This window comes from Rutilus rutilus, assembly GCF_951802725.1.
Source record: "Rutilus rutilus genome assembly, chromosome: 11".
NCBI lineage: Eukaryota > Metazoa > Chordata > Actinopteri > Cypriniformes > Leuciscidae > Rutilus > Rutilus rutilus.
The window spans coordinates 10,647,427-10,661,265 of record NC_140216.1 but is presented as its reverse complement, the minus strand read 5'-3'; the positions used below and the strand labels follow the sequence as shown (position 1 = coordinate 10,661,265).

At 37.5% G+C, this 13,839-nt stretch overlaps 1 protein-coding gene across 2 annotated transcripts in view; it reads right to left on the bottom strand.

The window, feature by feature from the left end:
• abcf1 (ATP-binding cassette, sub-family F (GCN20), member 1) overlaps positions 1-13,839 on the bottom strand; it is a 15,864-nt gene extending 2,025 nt beyond the window's left edge. The window contains exons 1-20 of one of the 2 annotated variants that reach the window (XM_084424009.1): positions 13,572-13,813; positions 12,965-13,011; positions 12,623-12,697; positions 12,392-12,524; positions 12,275-12,309; positions 11,699-11,827; positions 10,793-10,852; positions 10,429-10,530; positions 10,184-10,336; positions 5,109-5,204; positions 4,906-5,004; positions 4,475-4,597; positions 4,291-4,391; positions 4,112-4,197; positions 2,497-2,636; positions 2,251-2,399; positions 2,081-2,164; positions 551-675; positions 345-457; positions 90-261 (exon numbers count right to left, since the gene is read on the bottom strand). In XM_084424009.1, the coding sequence (XP_084280135.1) occupies positions 90-261; positions 345-457; positions 551-675; positions 2,081-2,164; positions 2,251-2,399; positions 2,497-2,636; positions 4,112-4,197; positions 4,291-4,391; positions 4,475-4,597; positions 4,906-5,004; positions 5,109-5,204; positions 10,184-10,336; positions 10,429-10,530; positions 10,793-10,852; positions 11,699-11,827; positions 12,275-12,309; positions 12,392-12,524; positions 12,623-12,697; positions 12,965-13,011; positions 13,572-13,644 (2,095 nt within the window). In that variant the 5' untranslated portion in view covers positions 13,645-13,813. Of the gene's footprint in view, positions 1-89; positions 262-344; positions 458-550; positions 676-2,080; positions 2,165-2,250; positions 2,400-2,496; positions 2,637-4,111; positions 4,198-4,290; positions 4,392-4,474; positions 4,598-4,905; positions 5,005-5,108; positions 5,205-10,183; positions 10,337-10,428; positions 10,531-10,792; positions 10,853-11,698; positions 11,828-12,274; positions 12,310-12,391; positions 12,525-12,622; positions 12,698-12,964; positions 13,012-13,571 lie in introns of both variants that reach the window. The other variant, XM_084424010.1, reaches the window with a different exon arrangement.

Sequence of the window (13,839 nt, the reverse complement as noted above, 5' to 3'; positions counted from 1 at the left end):
ACTTGTCACCAGTTCCCAACAGGTTTAATAAAAACATGATTCTACAGAGTGAAAGTTATAAGAGACAGGAAAAATAGAAATGAACTCACTGTAAAGGCCTAGAATTGGTGGTGAGAGTGGAGGAGGGTTGGGGAAAGTGAATTTGACTGTGTATTCTTTCGGCCTCTTGAGGAGCTCTGGCATCTCACGGCTCTCCTCCTCCTGGCCTTTCTTCTTACCCTTCTGCTGTTTCCTCGTCAAAATGTCTTTCGTCTGTTTCTCCTGAAAATTAAGAACGGAGAATGAGTAGCAGTACTTCAGAAAAAAAAAAAAATAATAAATCAAGGAAAATGTCAAGGACTCACAGCTTGTTTTGTGGACTTTCCTCCAGCCTTCAGGTCTTTGAGCTTTTTCTCTTGTTTCTCGTACTGCTTCAGGAGTTCTTTTTGTTTCTGTACGTACATCTTCTTAAACGTTACTAAGACACATCAAGCAAACAAAAGATACAGTTAGATAACTAAACTTCTTTGAGCGGTTTTAATAAGTGTTGGCAATCAAAAATGAAACTCACGATAGTTGCCCCTATAGTAGTAGAGTTTCTGGTTGTCCAGGTGCATGATATCTGTACAGACGTCATCTAAGAAACTCTGGTCGTGGGACACAATTAGAAGCGTTTTCTTCCAGCTCTGCAAGTAACTAAAAGAGAAAATGAGATGTGAGGTGATTCTTGAGCACCATATAGCAATTATGATGACAAAGTGACCAAAAATCTTTGTCACAAGAGAGTTGCTGAGCAGTGGCAACATGAGTGACAGCAACCATTTGTGATGCATTGTGTGTCCAGCGATACAACAATGTTAAGAAAAGTTTAACATTATGAAAATGAACAGCCACTACCAATAGGTGAAAAGACTGTAGTCAAGTGTAGGAAATTTGGAGTGTAGGTTTATTACTGCCTACATGAAAGGATATAATAATAAGTATATAAAATAGGGTTGTCATACATTGCAGATGTTTCTGTAATAAATCGTGATTAATCATGATTTACTAATTAATGTGGCAACAACATTTTAAATATTTTATATTTTAAATATCGGTTTAATAGCAGTACTATGAATGACAGACAGTATCACATATATCAATACTGATGCTTCTGTTAAATTATTATTTTTTCAATGTCTATGGATAAAATAAATAATAATAGCCAGTATAATTAAAATTAGTTTATCAATAATTACAGAACCTTATATATATAGTATGTTGGGTGTTTTTTTTTTTAAGTTGAATTTGAAATAACAAATGCTGTGTTAACTGCATTAAAAGTTTAGTTCACCCAAAAATGAAAATTGTCATTTTTTACTCAACTGTCAAGACTTTAGTTCTGTAAATGACAGAATTGTAAAAAAAACTAAAAAAAACTAATTAACAATAAAGTAATGTTGTTCATGATAGGATGCAATATTTTTGTTATATTTTTATTATATTTGTTATTTTTAGAGGCAACTGTTTATTTGTAAAAAATTACATTAAATTTATATTCAGAGCTGGTACATCCTATTTGTTGTCAGCACAAATAAAATTGTTAAGGCTTGCGTTTATAATACATGTAGGTCATTATGAATGTCAATATAATTCCTTTATTATATTTTTAATTAATATACTTTTTCATTCCTGTTCTGTTCTGAATAACATTACATTTTTAACGTTGTGGAGCAAGGGGAACTAAAATACAGTCTGTTCATGTTTATAGTGTTTATGTTTGTAAACATTGTTTAATTTATCTGTATTTTTGCATGATTTCTGAATGTAATAATAAAATGTGATTTAGACACTAATCTGTTTTTCCCCCCTGCTAACAATGCAATTTAGACCCATCGTGGCATTGCAACTTATTTTCTGGAAAGTATGATAATAAGATCAAAAGTGATATAAAGTGACTGACGGCCTCCAGTGATCTAATCAGTGTGAACTACCCTTAATATGATGAAAAGACACCATCAACTGGGAACATTTATGAAAAAGTAGGCCATTTATAATTTGCATGAAATATAAATACATCAGCTAGATGGATTTGTTTTGATACTTAAAGCAGAATAATTACTTGTTAAGCCAGATGACAGCGTTAAGGTCCAGGTGGTTAGTGGGCTCGTCCAGCATCAGCAGAGTGGGCTCCATGAACAGCGCTCTGCACAGAAAATCAATAATATATAATTTCTCATGACAATCGAGTGTAGACTTTAATTAACATTTATAAAATGAATATATTCACACCTAGCCAGGGACACTCTCATCCTCCATCCACCAGAGAACTTCCTGGTGGGTCTGTTCTGCATCTCTGAAGTGAAAGACAGACCAGCCAAGATCCTACGAGCTTTAGCCTCCGCTGCCGCTGCTCCGATCACCCTCAACTCCTCATACACCTGTGAGCGACACACACACACACACACACACAGGTATCCTTCACTACTCCATTGATCAGCATATTTACAGGATCTCAGCAGGCTGCTCTCATCTGACCTTATCGAGCCTCTCGGCAACGCTGTCGTCTCCTTTCTCCAGTCGACTCTGTAGCTGCCGTTCATCCTCCAGGAGCTTCAGTCTGCGTGTGTCTGCCTTCAGCACCGCCTGAACTGCAGGAGTGTCGTCCGCTACCACCTCTGAGGAACAACAAAGAAAAGTAGTAAGGGATTTCACAATCGGTATCATATCATATCATACCAATAACAGACAGCTCAAATAGGAAAGTGGGGATAAACAACATTGGGAATAGGCAGACAAAGATATGGAGATATCATAGATTAAAGATGTGTATGCAGTAAATGTATCTAATTAACAGAATACGCCTGTATAGCTGTTGTGTGAGAGCTGATGAGTGAAGCACACTAAGTGAATTGAGCGTGCAGCGGCATAGATGCACGTGCGTACCCAGCACACATCCCTTTCTCGCGGATATCGTAAGTTTGTAGTTCGGTCGGATGTGTCGGAAGTATCGGTATCTGACTCGTTCAGGTATTGGTTTGACCCTAATTAAACCCATAAAAAAAAACAGTTGTGTTACTTGAGATGAAAGAAATGTTAACTGAAATGCTAGTTGCCAAAAGCAACATTTTCATTTAGTTTAACTTGATGTACTAAAAATCACTAAATGTGAAATTAAAATGAATAAAAGCTAAAACGATATATAAAACTGACAAAATAAAATATTAAGTAAAATTAAAATTTTCATTTAGTTTAACTTTGTCATAAAATAACTGAATATGAAATAAAAAATAAAAACTATAACAAAACAACTGACAAAAATGACAAAAGCAAACAAGAAAATATTTTAGTAATCAAGTAAAATTAAAATGAAAATTTACATTTAGTTTAACTTGATGTACTAAAATACCGCAATATGAAATAAACATTTATAAAAATGATAACAATATACAAAACTGACAAAAACTAAAGAAAATTACTTTAATATTAAGTAAAATCATAGGCGTAATTTGCGGGTGCGACATGTCCCCACCACTTTTTGAAACCTCTCGCGGCACGGGTGTATCTAATACAAATAAATAAAACATCTCCAGTTAACTAGCAGCAGAGCATTCATTTTGTTCGTGTGTTAAATAATAGGCGTTCTAGCGCTGAAATGTGTTGTTTTTTTAAATCAAGTTGCTGAGCTCGTTGCCGCTGCTATCAGTGGTGCGGATACAGTGTTCTTTTCTTCACTCTTCACTCAGAGGCGCACTTCAATCTATCGCTTACATCGTTGCGGAGACACTCTGTTCGTTCCAGTGACATCACAAAGAAATCACAAAACAAAATGCACACAAACGTGTCCCTGCTTGATATAAAACCACTGATAAATATATTCGTTTTAAAAAAAACGATAGGCCCGACAAGTATGGATTAGAACCAAGAACCTCAAGTTCTACCACAAGACCATTGAAGCACGTATGCAAGTCTCGCGGATTTAGGCATTTATTCATGTGAAAATGTTTCAGCCCTAACAATATATATTAGCAGATCTAATTAAACGACCAATTAAACCCAATGTACTATTGAAATTTATTTCTTATTTTTCCAAAAAATGTTATTGTACACATATATTGTAAATATATCTGATTTAGACACTGCTGTACTGTACCTTGCTCACAAAGCAGGACATCAATATTGGGAGGAATGCTGAGAGCTCTGTTAGCGATGTGCTTCAGTAGAGTGGTCTTCCCTTTCCTGATTCAAACAGGAGTAAAGAAACCAGTTTTACAAGCAACCTAAATCTTAAGTGCAATGTAGTAATGTGTCAAATTAAAACCATCAACCCACCCATTTGGTCCAACCAGACCGTATCTTCTCCCAGCAACAATCAGAAGGTCTGCGTTAACAAACAGCTCCTTACCGTGGGCTGAAATGCTGAATCTTTCTAACTAAAACATAAAATGACAATCATTTAGTACACAGTGCTAAGTGTTATCAAACGGCTCACAGGAAAGTTTCCCAGTCGTCTAACCTTGATGTCCGAGGCGTTTTCCAGCATGGCCTGTCGAGAGGACAGCTCAGCCTGAGAGACGGAGAAGTCTCCCTCTATAGCGTCCTGAACACGCAGACTGTCCACCTGACGCTGATACTCCATCTGTACAGCACAGGAGGAAGTGTCTATAATCAGTGTTAACTAAAACTATTAAAAATCATTTTTGTTCATTGAAAGAAAAGCTGAAATAAAATTAATGTTAGATGACAAGCATAAAAAAAAACTAAACAAAAAACTGACTTAAGTTTCAGTACTAAAACGACACAAAAAACGAAAGTATTAAATGTAAATGAAGACTGAAAATATTAAAATAAAAGAAATGTAATATTCAAACATCACAACGATTGAGAGCAATCTGTCCTTCTATAATATAAACATTAATTAGAGTATTCAAAATTTGCATACGCTACCATTTTCTTTTTCTTCTTCTTCTCTTTTTTACTCAAGTTAGCAAAAGGGTCGTCCGGTTTCTCTTTGGCTTGCTCAGCCGCGAGCCCATCCTCTGCACTCTATGGGACAGGAAACAGGATAAGATGAGAGAAATGAAAGTGGATTAATGAACACTTGGATATTTCAAATATTAGGAATACAAAATAAGAGAATATTTTTGTACCATCATTGTATCATTGTCATCACTCTTTTCTTCCTCCTCTTCATCATCATCACTAGGAGGAGGAGGAGGGCGAGCAGGCTGAGCAGGCTTCCCTTTCTGAAAACACACCAAAACACTCAGAATTTACTCCAGTCTTTGGTGTCAGACGATCTTTCGGAAATCATTCTAATATCATTATCAATGTTGAAAACAGTTGTGCTGCTTAATACTTTGTGGAAACCATGATACATTTTTTTTAGGACTCCTCATTGAATAGAAAGTAAGTACAAACAAACATCATTTATTTGAAATAGAAGTATTTTGTTATATTATAAATGCTGGATTAAACCGATCTGCAAGATTTGAAGCTTGCAGTCATGGGAGGACTTGAAAACAGAGACGTGATGTCAGAAAATTTCTGCTGCCCATAGTGAAGCATGCGCTGTGTTTGCGTATTTCATCACAGATAAAGTGGTTTAGATGCACTATCTGTCCAATACACAGGCGTTTCAGAAGTTTTCATGTAGCAACAGAGTCATCTAAATATTTTTTTTTTTTTGTAATTTGAAGTTACATAAAAAGGTAGATTGGTCTAGTTTGAATTGGATAAGTAAGACTAATTACCTATTATCTAACTGGTTGTGTGTTTAAACTGTCTCAAGAACTAGTCTTAACATAGTAGTGGCTAAGTTTATGCAACTGGCCCCTGGGCATAAAGTCTTAGTGTAAGTGCAATAGACGTGCCACTTGTTCTGTTACCTGTAATGTATTTCTTTGTTTTCATTTTATTACTAACTTTATCTTTTTAATGCAGAATTTACTTAACGTAACAATATTTGAAGGCTACATGTTATTTTAAGATTTTTGTAATAAAATATCCAAAAATCACTTGCAGTGTGATATATTTCCTGCAGTTGTGTACTTACAATATCCCAAAAGTTCCCAAAGATTTTCAATTTCAGAGAAATTCCCATTTTAAATAATGGCTGGTCCCTGGTCATTGTCGCCTGCCAATGACATAATATCCGTGCTATCCCCGGTTTCCACTTGTACTGCCATAGTTACCATGGCGACAGGTACGTGGACAACTGCGTTACGTCTAGCGGCACGCTCACACTGTTGTTGTTTCGTTCAAACATTATGGACCATGGCAAGAACAAGAACTAAAACGAGGATCAATATCAGCGTGGCGTTTTCGAAATGCCGAGATCTCCACGTCCGGGACTAACTTCGACTTCAACTTCTAACTTTGCCGCTCTTGCATGTACTTTAATAGACAGGTGAGCAAATGTACATAAAACAAATCAATGTTACATAGCTCAACAACATGATGAAATGTTAGAATATGATCAGTATGTTATTCTAATGTTGATCTAGCTTACTGCTAGTCTCATACAGCCAACAAACTAACACATAGAATAACATTTTAACTTTCAACACACTCAAATGCTGTTTAGTATGATAGTGTAACGTTAGACCAAGTGAAACAGTGCTGTGTTACCTCACAAGTTTAATTCGTCAAATAAACTGAACTGTGTGAGTAGTAATTCAGCACTTGCATTCAGTAGAATGAAATGTCCTTATTCCTTTATATCTGTAGCCGCGTTTCCATTACCCTACAAATTGTGCAAATTGAGAATTGAAAATACGCCCAATGGAAACACATAAATTTCGCAAAAACTACCATTTATCGCAAAAAAGTTTACACTCGCATGAGGTGGTTTTTCAGGCAATTCGAAAAAGAAATATTTAGCAAAACTGCAATGGAAACAGTTTTTGCGCATTTACAGGTCACCTGACGTAGATGACGCGGTGTGTTTGGACAGAATACGAGACAGAGTTCTTTATTAAATTCATATTAGACAGAAAAATTACAGGAATACTGGATTCTAAACCTCAAATAAATGCCACAATCAAGACCTCGAAGCAGAAATGAGGGAGAAACACCTCATATGTGCCGCTCTCAAGTATAAGGGTCTCTCCTTACCATTAATGATTGGATAACACACATACGTCTCCTTTGATTAATAATAATGGCCAGTGCAGTGGCTGAGATGCATAAACCTACCAACGTCCGTTGCTATGATTTTTGGAACGACTTATCGCGAAAGGAAAAAAAAAAAGTTTTAGTCGCATAACATCGGTTAATGGAAACGCCGTCATTTCGCAATCGTTTTTTGTCGACATTTAGAAAAAAAGAAAAAAAAAATCCCAAGAGTTTTGTGCAAATCTGTAATGGAAACGCGCCTTGTGATACTCGCGTGTGGCGCTGATATCTGTCTCTTATTAGCAATCGCGACCTGCTTCATACCAGAGTCATGTTAAAAAACATGAATGTTTTCACTCATCCATATTAGATCCATCAGCATGACGGCAAGTTCCATAATTCCGCTTATGCATCATCAACCTACGCCTTTGTTATTGTAAGAGGTTAGCGACCCCTAGCGGCAAAAAAAATTACATAATGTAGCTTTAATCATAATTATTAATATAATTAATAATTAACTAATTTCATTTATTTAATATTTTCATATTCAAAAGGTAAAATAACTATTTAAATAAAACAGTTACAATAACTTTTTGTTATTCATGCTGAGCTGTGATATAAACGAAATGCTATTGGCCATTTAAAAAAAGAGGAGGAGCTGCTCGATGTCCCGCCCTATCTTCCTGTTTCAGTGGAAACTAGATGTACCGCATCGCGGTACAAAATATGACCGCCGCTCAGGCCTGCACTGGCTTTCCACAAAAATAAATGACGTGGAGTAATTTGGCTGTATTGCGTGTTTATGTATATACCTAAAAAAAGTAATAGTATGTGCATGTCTGTCTGTGTGTGTGTGTGTGTGTGTGTGTATGTGTGTGTGTATGTGTGTGTCTGTGTGTGTGTGTGTCTGTGCGTGTATGTAATATGTATGTGTGCGTACATGTGTGCGCGTGTGTGTTTGTGTGTGTGTGTCTGTGCATGTGGATTTGTATGTGTGTGTATGGGTGTGTGTCTGTGCGTGTGGATGTCAGTGTGTGTGCATGCTTGCGTTTGTTTGTATTCCTGCATGTGTGTGTGTGACAGTATCATCCTAAACCAGCAACCCTTCGCTCAACAGCACCATCTACAGGCCGATGAGTGTACAGTCACTAAATGTGCACATAAATGAATTTATTTTATACCCCCCCATGGATGAAATTCTACAAAACTTAGCAGAGGATACCCCCAGAGGATGTCAAGTTAATCATACACATGAAATATGGTGCAGTTCTGAACATCTCCACTGAAGATAGGGGCGATTAAAGCAGAATAATATTGCATTTTCATTTTTTATGGGAGGGGCGCAAATCACAAATGAGGGGGCCCCAGCGCGGGGGGGGAAGTGGCCTCCGGGGACCAAACGAAATTTTTCCGTAAAAGTCTAGTAGACCAACATACCATAAAAATTTCTTCATCCTCGGTGCCACGGTTCAGGTAGTTATTTAGGAAAAACTGCATTTTTTTGGGTTTGGGGGGGCCCAGCGCGGGGGGGGAGTGGCCCCCGGGGACCAAACGAAATTTTTCCGTAGAAGTCTAGTGGGGCTACATGCCCACCAAATTTCATGTTCCCCGGTGTTTCGGTGTCCCTGGTATCGTTGACAAAAAATTTACGGGGGCCCCAGCGCGGGGGGGGAAGTGGCCCCCGGGGACCAAACAAAATTTTTCCGTAAAAGTCTAGTAGGCCAACATACCATTAAAAAAAAATTTCTTCATCCTCAGTGCCACGGTTCAAGTAGTTATTTAGGAAAAACTGCATTTTTGGGGGTTTGGGGGGGCCCAGCGCGGGGGGGGGAGTGGCCCCCGGGGACCAAACGAAATTTTTCCGTAGAAGTCTAGTGGGGCTACATGCCCACCAAATTTCATGTTCCCCGGTGTTTCGGTGTCCCTGGTATCGTTGACAAAAAATTTACGGGGGCCCCAGCGCGGGGGGGGAAGTGGCCCCCGGGGACCAAACAAAATTTTTCCGTAAAAGTCTAGTAGACCAACATACCATAAAAATGTCTTCATCCTCGGTGCCACGGTTCAGGTAGTTATTTAGGAAAAACTGCTTTTTTTGGGGTTTGGGGGGGCCCAGCGCGGGGGGGAGTGGCCCCCGGGGACCAAACGAAATTTTTCCTTAGAAGTCTAGTGGGGCTACATGCCCACCAAATTTCATGTTCCCCGGTGCTTCGAAAAAAAAAAAAAAAAAAACTTTGACAATCCCTATATGACCGCTTTCGCTAGCTACGCTAGCGGCGGTCATAATTATGTCAACACATTAGTCCCTTTCACACAGTAAATTACCATAAAATTACCAGAATGACTTTACCAATAAATACACATACAAGCAACAGCGTTCTGGCTTTTTACAGTTAAGAGACCATTCACACATCAGCACCAAAATACAGCTACATTTTGTGATGTCAAACATCTTAAATGATATTTAAATTCTGCGCTGTTGTCTTCATTCACCCGCTTGAGGAGAAGTGCTTTAGTTTCACTATCTGTTCAATCTGACAACATTTTTATGACGTCTGAGAGACAGGCATAAGGGGATGCTCAAACAGAACTCGTTTTTGCTCTTAAAACAAGAGACACTCATAAAAGTATCCGACTGCAGAGCCTCAGCGCTGATGAATGGAAAAGAAGGCTGGGTATCGAGCGCGACATGCTGAAAAAGCTTTGAGTCAAAGATGTTGCATATTTAGTTTTCATGCAGAAAAACTATAAAAAAAAAGAAGCGGAGATTACAGTACAAAGCACAAAATAATCACGTCATCTCCATTAGAACTTTATGATTGTCTTAAAGCAGACTTTTTACTTCAGCACACCTCGTGCGTGCTCATACGGGTTATCTTTATTCTTTGTTCACATAAGCATCATACCAGTAATTAACTCTTAATGTTACAACTTCTCATACTGGTAAATTGCCACTGTTTACTTCACACATGATCTATTAATGGTAAATTACCAATAATTTACCAGTAAAGACTGTATGTGTGAAAGGGGCTACTGAATAAAGAGGCCTTTAAAAATAAACATTTTACTGACCTAAAACTTTTAAATTGTAGTATATATATGTTTTTCTGACCTTGGGCTGCTCCTTCTTGCCTTTCTTCTGAGACTTCTCTAGTTCTTTCACTTCAACTTCGTCTTTCTTCTGAGACTTCTCTTGTTCTTTCACTTCAACTTCGTCTTTCTTCTGAGACTTCTCTTGTTCTTTCACTTCAACTTTATCTTCCTCCTGTCAACATTAGAACGTCCTTTAGGTTAGACACAATTACACCTTCACTGGCTTGTCAAAACAACACATTCATCAAAACAAGAGACACCCACCTTAGATGGTTTAGCAGCAGCTTTCTTGCCCTTTTTCCCTCCTTTCTTTTCATTCTCATCTTTTTTCTCCATCTCTTCATCTTGTTCATCCTCTGAGGCCTCCTGTTTTTGAGAGAACTCAATAAACCAAAGATCTTATAGGAAATGTGTGATCAAAGCACTGCGCACGTGCAATATATTGTTAGTAAAGCAGATAGGAATGTGCAGAAAGGGGTTAGTTTCTGTGATGACTGAAGCACGGCTGTCATGTAGCAATAAAAAAATTAACTGCAAGTTAGAAGAAAGGTAGACGATGTGAATTTTGAAGAAGGAAAACAAGGAATAAGTATATATAGAAGCTTAAGAAACAATCCCATGTACCCACCTTCATAATCTTAGGTTTAGCCTTATCTTTTTTCTTGCCCTTGGTTACCTTCTCAACTTCCTGAATCACATACATACATACACAGAGACAGTCCTTATAAATGTAGAAATATTCAATACGCAGCCTAATCTTTCCTTCCGTATCAAACACATACAGTGTGAATAAAGTGACGCACAAAAGATAAAAACCCTGAACCAAGACAGATGAGTGCCAATATCACATGATTTCATTAAGAAACGTAATTTTCAATGACTGAAACAATGAGGGCACTGGAACCGGTCTGGAAAAGGAATGAATGCAAAATGGAATGAATTCCACAGGGAATGTCATGAAGCGAGAGAAAGGACATGAGGGATGGCTGGAGTGGGACTGAAAGATGAATCAACAGAATATTAGAGAGGATGAGTTATGTGGTGGGTGATACATGTGTATTATGGTTAGGTACATCAAATTTGACGATGCTATAAAGATAATATTATGAATAGTGATGGTATAGACAGCCACTGATGACTAAAAAGACAATATGTAAATATGAAACTAACAAACATTGATTTCCATGCAATTTCTCTATACAAAAAATAAATAAAAAATGTTGTTCTAAATAATATTTATACTGGTAGTTGCATGAAATACTTTTGAGAAGTAGAAAAGTGTGATTTTATACTCATAAAAAACTATTTTAAACAGTTTCAAATAAGTGTATTTGCACTTTTGCTGTATGTTGTCATTCTAAAATTAACTACTGAGGGTAAAACACTAAAATGGTCAACAAAAACAATCCTGATATCTAAAAAAGTTATTATTGCATGAATATGAAACTAAATTTTGTGACACTCACACGGATATCATTATATATATATAGCCTCACAGACTAAATCTACAATGACTGACTCTGAAATAACTCACCTTAGAGCTCTTCTTGTTTTGGGGTTTCTCGTCATCATCATCATCATCATCATCATCATCATCTCCACCGTCTTCTTCATCGTCATCATCACTTTTCCCCTGACTCAGAGCAGCAAATATGTTGCCACCCTAATAGTAGAAAAAATAATAATAATCTGAGCGATGTGTTCATGCTTGTTCCATGTGTGCACATTGTGAGATGCTTTTTACAGTTTCCTTATGTGTTGGTAGGTAGCCAAATGCACACGAAGGAATGAAAAAACACTTTTTATACTCTTCTCATATAATTAAATCGCGGCCAATATCACGATTTCTATTTAATGTTGGTATATCGGGCAGGCCTAGACTAAACTGTTTGTGTGTTTGTGTCATTCACTGAAACGCAAATTTAGCTGCAGCCAAGTGACTTTGCCCAACCCACAGTTTGAAAACCCCTGCACTAGTGGATGAATAGAGACGCTGATGTCGTGGATCACATGGCTTAAATTGCACTGTTCTATACATGGTGCAGCAGGAGAAAATTACTCTTTTCTGCATCCCAGGGAAATACCACAAAAAAATATCACAGCAACTTACTTTGTTTCGCTTTCCTCCTTTGACTGGAGCAACAACTGCAAAATAGAAATAAGCCACAATGTTAGACATGTCTTGTGATGCGTGACATACTGGCGCAAACTAAGTTTATGACATTACCCTCTTCCTCATCTTCATCACTGGCTTGGACTGACAGTTTCTTGAGACGCTGCATGACCTCCGAATCATCATCGTCGTCGTCGTCGTCGTCTCCTCCTTTCCCTTTTCGTCTGTCTTTCTTTTTCTTCTGAGGCTAACAGTAAATGACAAGGAAATACAAAAACATAACATATTTGAGTATAATTTCATTAAATATATTTGTACTTATTAGAATGTATTTTAAAACTGCACCTGTTTCCCTTGTGCCTCTTTCACTGGTGGCTGCTCTTTGTCTGGTTTATTATCTGATGCCAGCTCCTCAAAAAACTGTAAGATAAAATTTAATTAAAAATCAGAAATATGCATAAACAATTCAGAGGTATAATTATATAATAGGCTGCATTGCATTTGGTGCTGCTAGTTGCTCAGATAATATTAAATAACTAAATAAACATAGTAACTGGCAAAAATATTCCTATATATAATGCATAAATAGCTACGGTTTGATTTTTATTATATATTTTAATGTACTTGAAGAAACAAAATATTTAGAATTAAAGTTATAACAGACCAAAGTTGTGAATGGAGACTTACACTCTTTTTCCCCTTCTTATCCTTCTTTCCTTTTTTGATATGTTTGTCTAAACAAAGAAATATCATTATGGTAAGCACTTCTGTCAACATAAATACAGTCACAAACACACCTGACAGACAAAGCAGGCTGGAATAAACATGCACAATATGCACACCGACAAAAGAATGACAATGCCACAGAAAGAATGTCATGTGTACAGGATAAAAACGGCTGTCTCAAAAATAGTCAGCATTTTGGGCATCATATGAGGTTAGGCACATTTGAACGTTCCCAAAATGCTGTTAAGGACTGCAGCTCACTAGGTTTTGAAACAAAGCCACTACTATATCAGCAGTTAACCCTTGCGCACAGTAGAAACATGGATCAAAACGCGAATATGGCAGTGATGACAGTGAAACATCAAACTCCGCACCGAAGCTAATGGGCTAAGCAAAATATACCAGCAATATAATAAAACACAACCCCTTTATCTACATTAAACAAAATAAAAGGAAAATGTATTTAAAAGCATAGCTGTCATCATAGAAACTATTTCAATATAGTTGCATCATATTCATGTCGCTATTATTATTAGGCTGTGGTGTAACAGAAACCCATAATCTTTACCTGTTTGTTGCTGCTGTTGTTGTTGTTCATCATCACCCTCCCACTCAGCCACTTCTTTTGCTTTCTTAGGCATTTTTCTGCTAAACCTTTTCCCTCACAAGGAAATAAAATGCAGTGTGTTAAACGTCTCTCAGGGATGGATCACAGCTGACAATGAACACGAGCACACTGTGGCTCACATCACATGCGGCCTATCTGCGCACTGCCACAGACATGCAAACGCCGGGAGTTCGGTTTGCGACAGCGCCATATCCACATACAGGCCGCC